The sequence below is a fragment of the Macrobrachium nipponense genome, chromosome 28 (assembly GCF_015104395.2).
Source record: "Macrobrachium nipponense isolate FS-2020 chromosome 28, ASM1510439v2, whole genome shotgun sequence".
NCBI classification, from domain to species: Eukaryota; Metazoa; Arthropoda; class Malacostraca; order Decapoda; family Palaemonidae; genus Macrobrachium; species Macrobrachium nipponense.
The window spans coordinates 42,987,765-43,000,540 of NC_087217.1; the positions used below are offsets into that span (position 1 = coordinate 42,987,765).

General features: G+C 37.0%; 1 protein-coding gene across 13 annotated transcripts in view; it reads right to left on the bottom strand.

Annotated features, from left to right (window-relative positions):
- Positions 1–4,613: 4,613 nt before the first annotated feature.
- Positions 4,614–12,776, bottom strand: part of LOC135201687 (gastrula zinc finger protein XlCGF8.2DB-like) — a 123,082-nt gene continuing 114,919 nt past the window's right edge. For all 13 annotated transcript variants that reach the window (XM_064230834.1, XM_064230826.1, XM_064230831.1 and 10 more), the window contains one exon: positions 4,614–6,421. In XM_064230834.1, coding sequence (XP_064086904.1) covers positions 4,999–6,114 — 1,116 coding nt within the window. In that variant the 5' untranslated portion in view covers positions 6,115–6,421 and the 3' untranslated portion in view covers positions 4,614–4,998. The remainder of the gene's footprint in view (positions 6,422–12,776) is intronic.

The following is a 12,776-nucleotide window of genomic DNA, read 5'->3' on the forward strand; positions in this document are numbered from 1 at the left end:
CTTTTCACTTAAAGTAAATAAATAGCAAAGTCATTTTGAATTTTTCTTTACGCGCATTCAGAATTTGCGACCCCTAATATATAGACTGTGAACTTCAACATATCATGGCATCTTTTAGAAGTCTTAGATATCCCCCTCATTTCATTAGGAAAGCAATTTCACAAGCAATGAGGTCTTTCTATGGACATAGAAATAATACCAAGGAAAGACCAAAAAGATATGTGTCACTTCCCTTTAACCAGAAGTAAAGAATATAAGTGGGCATATAAACAAAAGTCAGAAGGAAACTAAAATTGTGTTCTGGATGGATAAATATGCAGCTCCTCAGGCTGGGTAAACTTTGAGGTCGGCCAATTTATGAAAAATACACATCAATGGAGAGAGAAAGATATGCAAATGCACATGGTGTAGGATAAGTATGTATCATGTTACTGGTATCAGTAATACCAAGTACTAAACCGAGTGTTGTTATGTCTATGGTTAGCAACGCATTACCTAACTCCGTCTTGGCGCGAACGCCAGTTGCCCTGTACCCGCCTTAGGATTAAGACGCCTCTGTAATAAACCATCAACACGGAAATAGTGCCTCTTACTTACCCTGCCCATAGAGTATCCTATATATGGTGAAAGATAAAAACATTCAACAAAACCTTCCCAACCTTCCACGAGAAGTTGAAAATGACTACTTACAACCCCTTGTGGGGCCTCTTTTACATGAAAATCATAAATTTTACCAACTTATGTTTTTTCTAATAAATAAATTTATTTCATTTTGTAAAATTATAATTACTGCTCAATATCAAAATGGATAAGAAATAAAACCAGTAACAAATTCTTAGCCTATTTGTTGAAAAATATTTACGTAAATTTACTGAGAACGAAGATTCAGTAACTTTTTTTACTTTTATATATTTTTTCTAATATTTCTTTGCAATTTTCCTTGTAAAATTACATTTACAACCGACATATTATCGTAAAAGACAAGAACAAAAAACAACAGTTAACCCCTTGGTATATTTGCGAGCAAATTACAAAAAGACGTCATGTGAGAGAGAGAGATGCAGAACATTTCCCTTCAAGTCACAAGTACTACTGAAGTCCTGAGAGGCCCGCACTCGTGATCTTAGTCAGTATAAAAGTTGCCATAGGTGAATTTATGGGCTATAAAAGTATTGGCACCTTTTTCCTGCCAGATTCTTTCCAAATCAATGGCACGTAATACTGTTTATCTAAAGGATCAATCCGTCCACCACTCCAAACCTGTTAATACTATTCCCGAGGACCAATCCGTCCATTAAGGGTTAACCACTCAAGTCAAAACTCTAATGACTCTTCAGACTCTAGATTCCAACTAGCACCTCAAACTCCTTAAGCTGGCACAGAGAAGAGGCAATCATAATGCGTAAATGTTCAGCAAAAAATAAAACACTAAAAACTCTAGGCAGAGAAGTGGACAAAATCCCCACCTCAGCATTGTCCAAGGCCCTCTCCCAGTCTCAAGAGCACATTTCTTCAAAGGAACAAGACAGGCAAAGAAAACTGAATCTTTGATGAAGCAGCAACTTCACAAAATGTTGGCACTCTCAAAAGAAGCTTTATGTGCCACAAGCCCAAGAAAACTTATTAAGTAGTGCTCTAATCAAAGGAGAAAGCCTGGGTTTCTTCAAAGAATGAGTGGGAGCAGAAATACTAACAATAAAAAAGGCCTAGTCTCTTCTGAACTGCTTTCCTTCATTAAATGGAAAAAAAGTGATGTGCAACTCTCAAGCAAGTGCTGGAAAACAGGAGACTCCTTCACCTAAATTTTCCCTTCTGCCAGAGAGTTGGGGTGACAGCAGACAACTCTAATGTCTGGCTCCACCAAGGAGGAAACACGAAAATGTTGATTCCTGCATTCACCTGAGATGAAACCAGACAGGTAACCAATAGATGACAGCACCACCATCCACCATACAAAGCAGGGAAAGGAGGAAGGGGAAAGATGAGTGTCAGCAACAACTGATACCTTTACCTCACATGAAACACTTTTGACAGACCTAATAGCACTCCCAGAAAGTAAAGCTGTGGACAGTAAATCAACTAAAAATGCATCAAGCAGAGAATGAACTGACAATTCCATAACAATAATAGACATGGAAAGGGAAACACATAAGAAGAAGTGAAAGAAAGAATTGCCGATAGCCGCAGAAAATTGACACAAAGATTGAACAACTACATTTTGAGGAGAAGGATGAATGGCAGACAAGGATTTAGTATAAGAAGTAAAAGTAGTGAACAACTGATTGAGTTAACATAACATCAAAATTAGAATAACATGCTACAGACTATTCTTTAATAACTCTGTCTATATATACATGTACGTATTGAACTATTAGTCCTGGCAGTGCTAACATTATTACTACTTGATACCTATAGCACTGAAGTCAAAATGATGATAGGAATTTTATTTACCAAAAATTATCATTCAGGAACTGAACTTAATGGGTATCCAACCATAGTAAATCCTGCTGTACTTTCTCAAAATGCTCTTCCTGAACTAACAGGGAGAACAGAAGGTGGACGTAAAGAAGTCTCCAGTCTACTAAAGGAGTAACATTGAAAAGAGCTGGAGATTTAGTAAAAACAAATGAAGGTGAAGGCACTTGAGAAGAAAACTCAGATTATGTCCTGACTTAACACTTTACTTTCTCAATCTATTTGCTCCCTTTCTCCTCTGTGTCTAAGAAACTTAAGAATACAGTCCTCCAACCAATCCCTACATTCCTCACATCTATCTGCAAGATCTTACTTTATACCCCTGCAGCCAGCACAAACATTGTGTACCTAATTAAAAATATAACATCTTCCCTAAGGAATGAAGGCACAATTTCAATGCAGGGTACTGAATTCAGCCAAGAGCTAACACATTGAAAACACCTGGTGGAGAACAAGTGAACTATAGTCATCAAGGAGCCAAACAATCCTTCTTTGAATGCTGACTCACCTCCTGGTGCAAAGATATTTTGATCTTTAACCATAGGTAAGATTCCTCCCAAATAATTGCAGAGGCGCCGCTGACCAGGTATCAGCGCCATTAATCGAAACTCGGCACCATAAGTGCCATAAATCAGTGGGTCATGGTCAATGGCAGTTTTAGCTTAGCAACACCTCACTGAGAACTGAGGACTGCCTGTACTACAATGTACAGCCTATTGTTCTCAAGTCAAGCTGATCTTGGTATAGAGTGGGTATTTGCATGCAACGTCCCATTTATTACCTCAGTAGCATCCCGTTGCCAGAAAATCTTTAGTCTTCAATTCTCCTTAAATCTTTAAATTTCCCACATTGTTTTTTTTATTGAGCCATCATGATCGTTGAGGTCTACACATGAAACTACCATTTTGAATATAATAATGTGTGGGTTTTCAGAGTTAAGTAGGCTAATAAATTGCCTTTTTTATCTAATGTCATAAAGGATGTCTATTATTTAAACTACACAAGGAGAGATGGACGAGGAAGCTGGCTTAATTACGGAAATTAGTTACCATTGCATCTTAATGTGCAAGTTGTATTCCTTTCAGTTTCATATTCAATACTCAGGGTACAAGGAATTGGTTCCTACATAATTTAATATATAGACGAATATGCAGGTTCCTGCATTGTTGACAGCTTTTTACTGTGGATTTATTCACCAATGAATTAAAGTGTCATTTTGTTCTGGCTGCTAGTCTCCAGTTCAGTTTTTTATAGCACTGTTATTTCCTTACTTTAAACCCAGAATTTTTTCTACTTACTTGGCATTATTTACTTTATATTATTCAAAACATCAATTTTGGATGAGTGTTCTGCACTGTCATTAGCCTTTCTTTCCTGAATGCAGTGTTCCTTGGTTAAGAATAACTTTTCTTAAACGTAGTATATTTTATACATGATTTTGATGCTGTGTTTTCTCCTCTGTACTTTGCACATGAAGGAAGTAATTTGTAACTCATGCCCTTTTCTCTATAGCCAGTTCATTTTGCAACAGTTGGAGATCAAATATCCAAACATTTGGCAGTGGTAGCATCTTCTATGGGAAGAAACATAAAGTTGTACTGAAAGACAGCCACACTGCAGACACAAATATGGGGAGTCGTAATAGATCAGATGCTGAAAATCAACAATGAAGTTGAACTGAATATTCCATCTTCTCTTTTCTTACATCTTGTGGCTAGTCAGTTCTTTTTCCATTGCAATGGACCTGCATAAATTTTTAGGTTTGATCTAGTCATAATTATAGCAGACTTGGCTGCTTCAAGTGTATCTCTATTTTTTTTTCAAATGGGAGAAGCTCATCATTATGTACATGTTGCTCAAATGAGGCATGCATTAATTTAAACTCTTTAATATGTAATAATAACTCTTCAAGTAATTTATATTATAGTGGTTGACCTCTTCAGCTGCTGAAGATATGGGGTAAAGTAGGATTTGCATTTATGCACAACATGATCATTAATTATATAATTGCAACTTTAAGTCGTGGTGCATCTTATGGAAATTTACCTTGCTATTAATACTCACACTGTCATGGAAAAAAGAGCACCACATCATCATAATTTACATTGTTTAGTAAAAAGGATGGTTAAAACTTTAAATTCTATGAAAACATTTTATTTTTAAATAAGACTAAAATTGTAGACAACCACCCTTTTCACTTAGCAGTCAACCTTCTTCATTTTCCTCAATGTAACCACAAAAAACCAAGTGCTCTAAATGACAACTAAGAAAACAGCTACTAGGCAGGTTTTCTATCCTTAATCTGAGCTATAATTGCTAGAATTGCAGATTACTTGAGATTTCTTGTTTGCTCTTGTCATCAGCATACAGTAAAGAATGGTTTATTGGTTTTCATTGCCCCACTACCAACCAGATTAGCAAATATCAGTAGCATCCATTAAATGATCTATAACGACACTAAAACTTCCAGAGTACGAATGAAAAAGCATACACTTTATACTAATTGTGATGAGTGCTCAATTTTCATGCCAAAGGATCTGTGTCTCGTTCCTCTATTTCACTGGAGACATCAGCAAGTGACTCTCTTACAAACACAGCAGTATGTCCATCCATTAGTTCATCATTGCTATCTTGATTAAAAAGACATTCTCCCCCTAGATTTTTTTCAGTCTTCACTGGAAATAGCATTCCCTCCTTTTTCATAATTCCAATACCACATGAGAGATCAACTACATTTTCTTCATCTCTTAATTCTTCTTTGACAATGTAGCCAGTATCTTCAGTGTCAAATGTAACAATACTACCAACATTATTCATATTAGCATCTGAACATAAAGCAGATTCTTTAGTTAGGTGAGTTTTTCTTACATGTTTTTTCAACTTAAAATAAGCTGCATATGATTTGGAACATATGTGACATTTGAAAAGTTTCTCAATATGGCTTTTCTTATGCTTACTGAGAAGAACATTGGTTTGAAACTTCTTTTTACAGATAACACATGGATATGACTTTTGGACTTTTTCAGTTGGCTCACCCTCTACATGTATATTTTGATCTTTGAACTCTACATCTAGAGCAAATTTCTCTTCACATTCACAGCAAGAATATGGCTTCTTTTCAGTGTGATCTTTAAGATGATCTTGTAACGCTGCATGTTCCTCAAATTTCTTTTCATAAAACCTATATTCAAAGGGCTTCTCGCCACTGTGAATTTTGAGATGATACCTCAGGCGAGTGTTACGAGCAAACTTTCTCCCACATACGTTGCAATGAAATGGCTTTTCACCAGTATGAACTTTCATATGTTCTCCTAACTGATACTGCTTGGCAAATTTTCTGCCACACACTGTACATTCATATGGTTTTTCTCCTGTGTGAACTTTATTGTGCTCTTTTAATTGATTGCTACGCCTAAATTGCTTCCCACACACTTCACATGCAAAGTTCTTTTCTCCCTTGTGAATTTTTAGATGTACATTAAGATTTCCTAGCATCCGGAATTCTTTACGGCATACATGACACTGGTAAGGCTTTACTTCTGAATGAGTAGTTGTGTGACGTGTAAGTTCACTATTAGTTACAAATCTTTTACCGCAAATTAAGCAACCAAAACTTTTGTCTCCCCGATGTCTTTTCATGTGACCTTTAAGCGTTCCAGCACATCCAAAATTTCTGTTACAGAGTACAGGTAAAAGGCTTTTTGCCAGTATGAATGAACTCGTGTCTTGCCAGGTTGCTTTTATTAATAAACCTTTTGCCACAAACAGGGCAAGAAAATGGTTTTACTATAGCACTGGTGTTCATAATTTCCTCTTCCATTTTTTCTTGGTTTAAAGATCTATCTTCTTTATCTTGGTTTAAAGATCTATTTTCTCTCATATAAACTTTATCCATCGCTCTGATTTTCTCCTTTCACAAAGAAAATCTTTCCTCAACCAGACAAGGCTGAAAAGAAAACAATACTATATTAGTTATCATAATTTACTTTCAGATAAATACCTAAAAGAACCATGAATTAAAACCATAAAAAACACAAAAGGAAAACAATCTGTTGAAATCCTTATGCTACATGATCCGGTACTTCACTAAAAAAGTTTATAATACAATTAAACGTCACTCTTCTTGTTCTTGCAATGTCTAGTCAGGTTTCTTTTTGTGAAAAGCATCTTCATTTTGAGAAATTTCACATTTAGCACCATCTTACATGTTTACATTTTTCACATCTATTTTGGCTGGTAGAACTTTTTGTGTAAAAGACAGCTTCAATAGGGCACTGGTGTACTGACCTTCCTTCTTTATGATAGAGTATGCACAAATTGAATGATTACTTGATTTATACAAACCAGCATCTCATGCCAGAAATATTTTGATAAAAGAAAACTCTGAAATTTGAACAAAAAATTCATTCACCCACACGTTTCATAAGTACATGCACACCTTACACAACATCCATAAAATAAAATATAACGGAAGAAAAATAACATGAGTGCAACAGATGCATCAAAAAAAAAACTTTGAAAGTAAATTGTATTTTTTCTTACTATACAAACCTGAGGTCCTTTACATAAGGAATTACTTTCAGCATAGGCTGGAATACGGCCGTTAAATTCTTGAACAAGGTGGTTAGGCAGTAACTACCATCTGGTAGGCAGGTATGCCCGCCTACCCAGATGTAAACACTCCACTTTGCCTTTTGGACCAGGTTTCAGATTGAGGGGTGGCATGAGGTGGGCACTAATGTAAAGAACCTCAGGTTTGTATACTGTAGTTAGGAAAAATATAATTTACTTTCAAAAATTGGGATTTGTTCCTACAAAATAGGAAGACTCACTGATTGGTGGGAGGAATGTGAGTGAGCCTCTAGAACTGACTGGAGTTCAGCACACCTGGGCTATTCCTCCTAGTCGTAAGAGGTAAGGAGGACTGCCCTGCCTCTGACAACTTGATCGGAGTATAGGAGCCGCACTATCAAGAGTCAGACTTCTGGGCCTTCTCGAAATGGGTGAGGAATCGTAACTCATCCGAAAAAGGGCTGGAAAGAATATTTGGAGTCGGAGGCATTAATGCAAAGTTCTGGTTAGGGGGTTTGCATTACTGCCCGTCTCCTTCCTCCCCTTGCTAGAGGAAGGAGCAGGATTGCTTTTGTTATTCTGTTAAGAAAAACAGAAAGGAAACTCGATTTGAAAGCTTACTGCATTAAATGCCTGACCAGCAAGTGTAAATTTGAGATCTATCCTCAACCAGAAAGAGGAGTAGGTGGACAAGGAGGGGAAGGTGGAGAGGCCAGTCACTCTTGCATCCTTTTTACAATTCAATTTCTTTTTGTCTTTCCCCATTTCCTATTACTACATCAGCAAATAACTGCTGGGTGTTGAATTTCTGCAAAGTTTTTGTCTTCTTGCCTCTTTAAAGGTAATATGCTCTTGAGTCTTGATACAAAGTGTTTCTTTTTCAATTACATACTTGATACATGACTCATGTGCAGCATTATGGTCTCCCCTAAAATTAGGGCAGCAAGGAGTAAACTCACAATTCCTATGCTCTTTCCTTCCACAGTTAAAGCATATAGCTGGTTCATTCCTTTCTTTTTTCCTACATGTTGTAATCAGATGGGCAAACATTTGACAATGGAAACATCTTCTGGGAGAAAGAATATACTGTCTAACTGGCAGGTGAGGCAATGCAGCTTTCAGAAATTTAGGGAGTCTCAAACAATCAAAGTTGAGTATTAAAGTAGGTGTTGGATATAGTATTCCCAATCATTTTTTCTCGATTCGTCTCACATCAACGACCTTCTGATCGGCAAATTCTTTTCGGAGAGTGCCCTCAGAATAATACATATAAGAGTCCATTACTATACACTACTCCTTTAGATTGGTTCATTGTTCTGCAAGGAGTGCATTTTGCTGTGCTTCCTTCTATAGAATTAATAGACAGTAACTTTCTACTTTCCTCTGGTAATGAAACTTCTGTAAGCAATCTTCCTTCACCTTAAGAGGCTATCTCTATGGACATCATATATATTCAGTTGTTTTATGATTTATGATTTTGTTAAGGTCAAGAGAAAGATATTTATTCTAGGTGTCAGGTTCTTGAGATCCAAGAGAAATCCCAACATCAGGATTAGCATTCCTATTTCTATTATTAAATCTGCCATTCTTTCCTCTGTTCTGAACTATAAAAGGGCTTGTAGTAACAATCAGACTCTTTGTTGTTTTCATTGGATGGGGATGGCAAAGGAAGTCCTTATCCAAGCCTACCACACACACAACTACTGCTTGGGAAGATTAAGAAAGTATTGTGAATTATTCAGGTATTTGCATTCTCCACCAATGGCACAAGTTAGAGTTGACTCCCAACAGTCCACCCAATACCCAACCCTTTTGGGATAGCACCAATATGCTTGCAGTAGGCCAGGTATAAGCCAATCTGCCTGCTGGGACTTCTGCCCCCACTAATGGGGACTGACTCCCCACTCCAAACATATTGGTGGGCTTCTGAACAAAAGCCAGGAGTCCCATCCCCAAACACCAGGCCCCCTGGATTCCGATGGGCTGATCCCTGGAGATGGTTCCACCATCAAGATAGCAATGGGAAAATCCCATCACTATCTCTTAGGTCTAAACCATATTGGGTGGTGGCTCAACCACCACAACTCCCACAATTAGCTTCAAATGAAAACCCCTTCCAAAGCAAGATCCCTTCTCACACTAACCTAAGCAGTAAAATTTTAAATTTTACAAAATGGAAGATTCCACAAAATTAGTCCATAAACATATTAATACATGAGACCCTTGGACTCAAAACCAGAAACAGATTCCCTGGGTTCAAGAGGCCCCTCACCTCATCAAGGTGGTCTCACATTGAGGGGAAGTTTAGGTGAGTGTCTCCAGACTGTTCCAGGGAGACACAGGTGGGCGCTTATGGACAGGGACAGGCACAGAAGGGTCCAAAGAGAAACTGCAAGATGGTTTGGGAGTGCTCAAAATCTGCTGATACCACCTGACAGATGAGAGGGTCTGGACGCTGACCATGGTCTTCAGAAGGATGCTTAAGAGCCCAGGAAGAGTCCAGACAGCGTTTACGGCGTTTCTTGTCCACACTGTAGTTGTCTCAAGACTTGGAGGACAATGGATGCATGTCCTTGGACAAGCCTCTCAAGTGGCTGTCTGCTGACACCTAAGAGTGGACAACAGGCATGAGTGAGGGAGCAACTAACAGTGGGCAAACCTCATCGGCTTCCCTTGGACTTTTGGCATGACTTCTCCCAGGCTTGGGGGAGCAGGACAGGGACCTTGGTCTAGGAGAACCGACAAGTCAAATAGTCACCTCCTCCACTTGCACTACACTATCACTTTGCACTTTCTCTGCAAACACTTTCTCCATAACCATTTTGAGAGAAGCTCCCAAATCAGCAACAGTAGTACTTACTACTAGATTAAGCTTTTTATCAAATCTAGACTCAAGACTGGAGATGGCATTAGGATCAGAAGCATGGGAGCCAGACAAAGGAGAAAGTTGTACAGTAAGAGGGCAAGGTGTAGGAGAAACAGCAAGAATAGGAGTAGAAGGGAGATTAACAGTGCTAACATCTAATCTAACTTTTGGCGGAGATTAACAGTGCTAACCTCTAAGAGCTGCTTTCCTCTATCTCTCTTTAACTTAACTAAATGAGACTTTAGTACCCCCACTGTTTAGTCTCCCAAGTTGAACACTCTCTACAGTCTTATCAACATTAAATTCTTGCCTCCTATTGTGTGATTAATGTAATTTAGGATTTTTAAAAACACTCAAAACAGATCGTATGAGGATCGTAACAAGCCTTAGTAAGTCTAGACTTGCAGCCTAGCTCACTACAGTAGTGAATACTAGAATTACTAGTCAGACATAATCCTAAGCAATTTACTGAAAACTAGTAAGACCTACAAAAAATAAACTGCGTAAACAATACCTAGCATAAGCGGAATCAAAACAAAACAATTGTACTTCACCATACGCGAATGAAATACATATGTACACATACCACATGGCAGAAACAAAGTGAATAATGGCTGCCAGGTTGTTGCTGTTTCCCACCCCCCCTATAGGATGGGGCTGTCACCTACATGTGAACAAACAAAAGGACCACTACCACTCGAGGTAGATATGTACGTTAGCTATGTAATTACATGGTAAGTTACTTAGGTATATGAAAACAAACTTTTTACATATGAAAAATATGGATTAATTCAAAATTTATTTATTAATTTTTTAAAAACTTATCAAAATAATACATAAAAATATAAATTGCACAATGAAATGAACATTAGTGTTCTGGAGCAAGTGTGCCACACTATTCCAAGACCCTCTCCTCAGACAAAATGTCACTTAGTGCTGTATGTATGCTAACTAGCTGAATGATGTCCAAAGGGTAGGGGGAAGAAACATTAGTCTCATCGACCGTGGTGTTGGGTGAGGAAATGCAATACCCTGTATTCTTGTGTTGGTTCTCATAGGGTACAACACTGAATACAGCCTGCATGTGTTATAAAAATCCATTACTGTACATTCCAATATTTCAATGTAGTTAAATTTAGAACTTGAATACATTTCATTTAACCCTTAATGGACAGATACCCTCATATGCGTAGCAACATCAGGTCTAGGGTGGTGGATGGATTCACTCATGGTGAGCATCAATATTACACACCATCGATTTGGAAGAATCCACCGGAAAGAGGTTCCATTATTTCTATTGCTCACATATTCGCTAATGGTAACTTTGAGACTGGCTCAGATCATGATTGTGGCAGTTCAGGAGTTATTTGTGATCTTGACTTCAAGAGAGGTGTCTCTCTTTCTCCCACGACATCTTTTTATCTATTTGCTCGAAAATATAACCAGGTGTTGCTGTTGATTTTAGTTCTTATCTTTTATGATAGTAGGTCAGTTATAATTGTGATTTTGCAAAGAAAAGTGCAAAGAAACATTAGAAAAAACATGTATAATCAAAAAAAGTTACCGCATCTTTGATCTCAGTGAATTTATGCAAATACTCTACAAATAGTACACTCAGAATTTGTTAGTGACTTTAGTTCTTATCTGTTTTTATATTGTGTAAGCTGTAACTATAATTTTACACAATAAAATAAAATTAATTATTAGAAAAAACATGTATAACTAGGTAAAATTTATGATAGTCTTGTAAAAGAAGCCCCACAAGAGGTTGTAAATAGTCTTTTTCAACTTCTTGTGGAAGGTAGGGAGAATTGCTTAGAATTTTTACATCTTGTGCATTTGCATATCTTCCTCTTTCCATTAATGTGTTTTTTCTTAAAATGGCTGACCTCAAAGTTACCATGGTCTGGGGTGCTGTATATTTATATATATATTTTTTTTTTTGGTTTGGATCTTAAGGGTTAATGAATAACTTCAAAATAATTATGATATTGTATTAACTTTATCTGATCACTAAATCTTCACATGTAATGCAAACAAGTCAATTATAATAAATACGTATAGCAAATCTGAAGGGAGGTTGTGCTATATACTAGTAGGTTACTGATAAAAACAAAAGTTGGCTACTGATCTCTGTTCAAGTCACGAGTGGGCTTTTTTTTATATAAACACAAAATTAATTAGAATGCACTCTTTCATCTTGTATTAAGCAGAATTTGCTAGATAACAGTTACATTGTTTATGTAATCAACACTTCTAACTGAATGTGCTAATTCTCCAACCATTTACCCAGTTCACTGTAACGGACTGAACTGTGTCATCTAGCCTAATTTTTCCAGACATCCAAGACACATGAAAAGGAACTCAAATGAACTGATCAAACAGAATAGATTCTTACTGTCATTATGCAATAAATCATTCACAGACAATATGACTGTCAAGTACAGCTCAGTTAGCCTAAACTAAGAATCTTCCTACCCTATCCTTGTCACTTTACATTCACTAATTTAAAGCAAATAAACACACTGAGCAGTCTTTACTACTTAATTGTGTGTATGGGGTTAGCAAATAAACTTCAACTTACACTTAAGTTTCAGGTAGGCATTTTGGACTATGGAATCTGTACATGAATATGTGAGAGATAACTATACTACCACAAAATATTTTTCTCAATATAAAAATATTCATGTGTAAGGAAAATTATCCTACAACAAAAATCTGATCCACAATGGACACAAACATGGATTCATCAAATTGGACAGTAAAATTCCTTCAGTATTCTGATGACTTCTTTACTGTTGTCTTTCCTTTGAGAATGGATGAGTGTATCCCAAAACAGGATGCAATGATTCATTCCTTCATT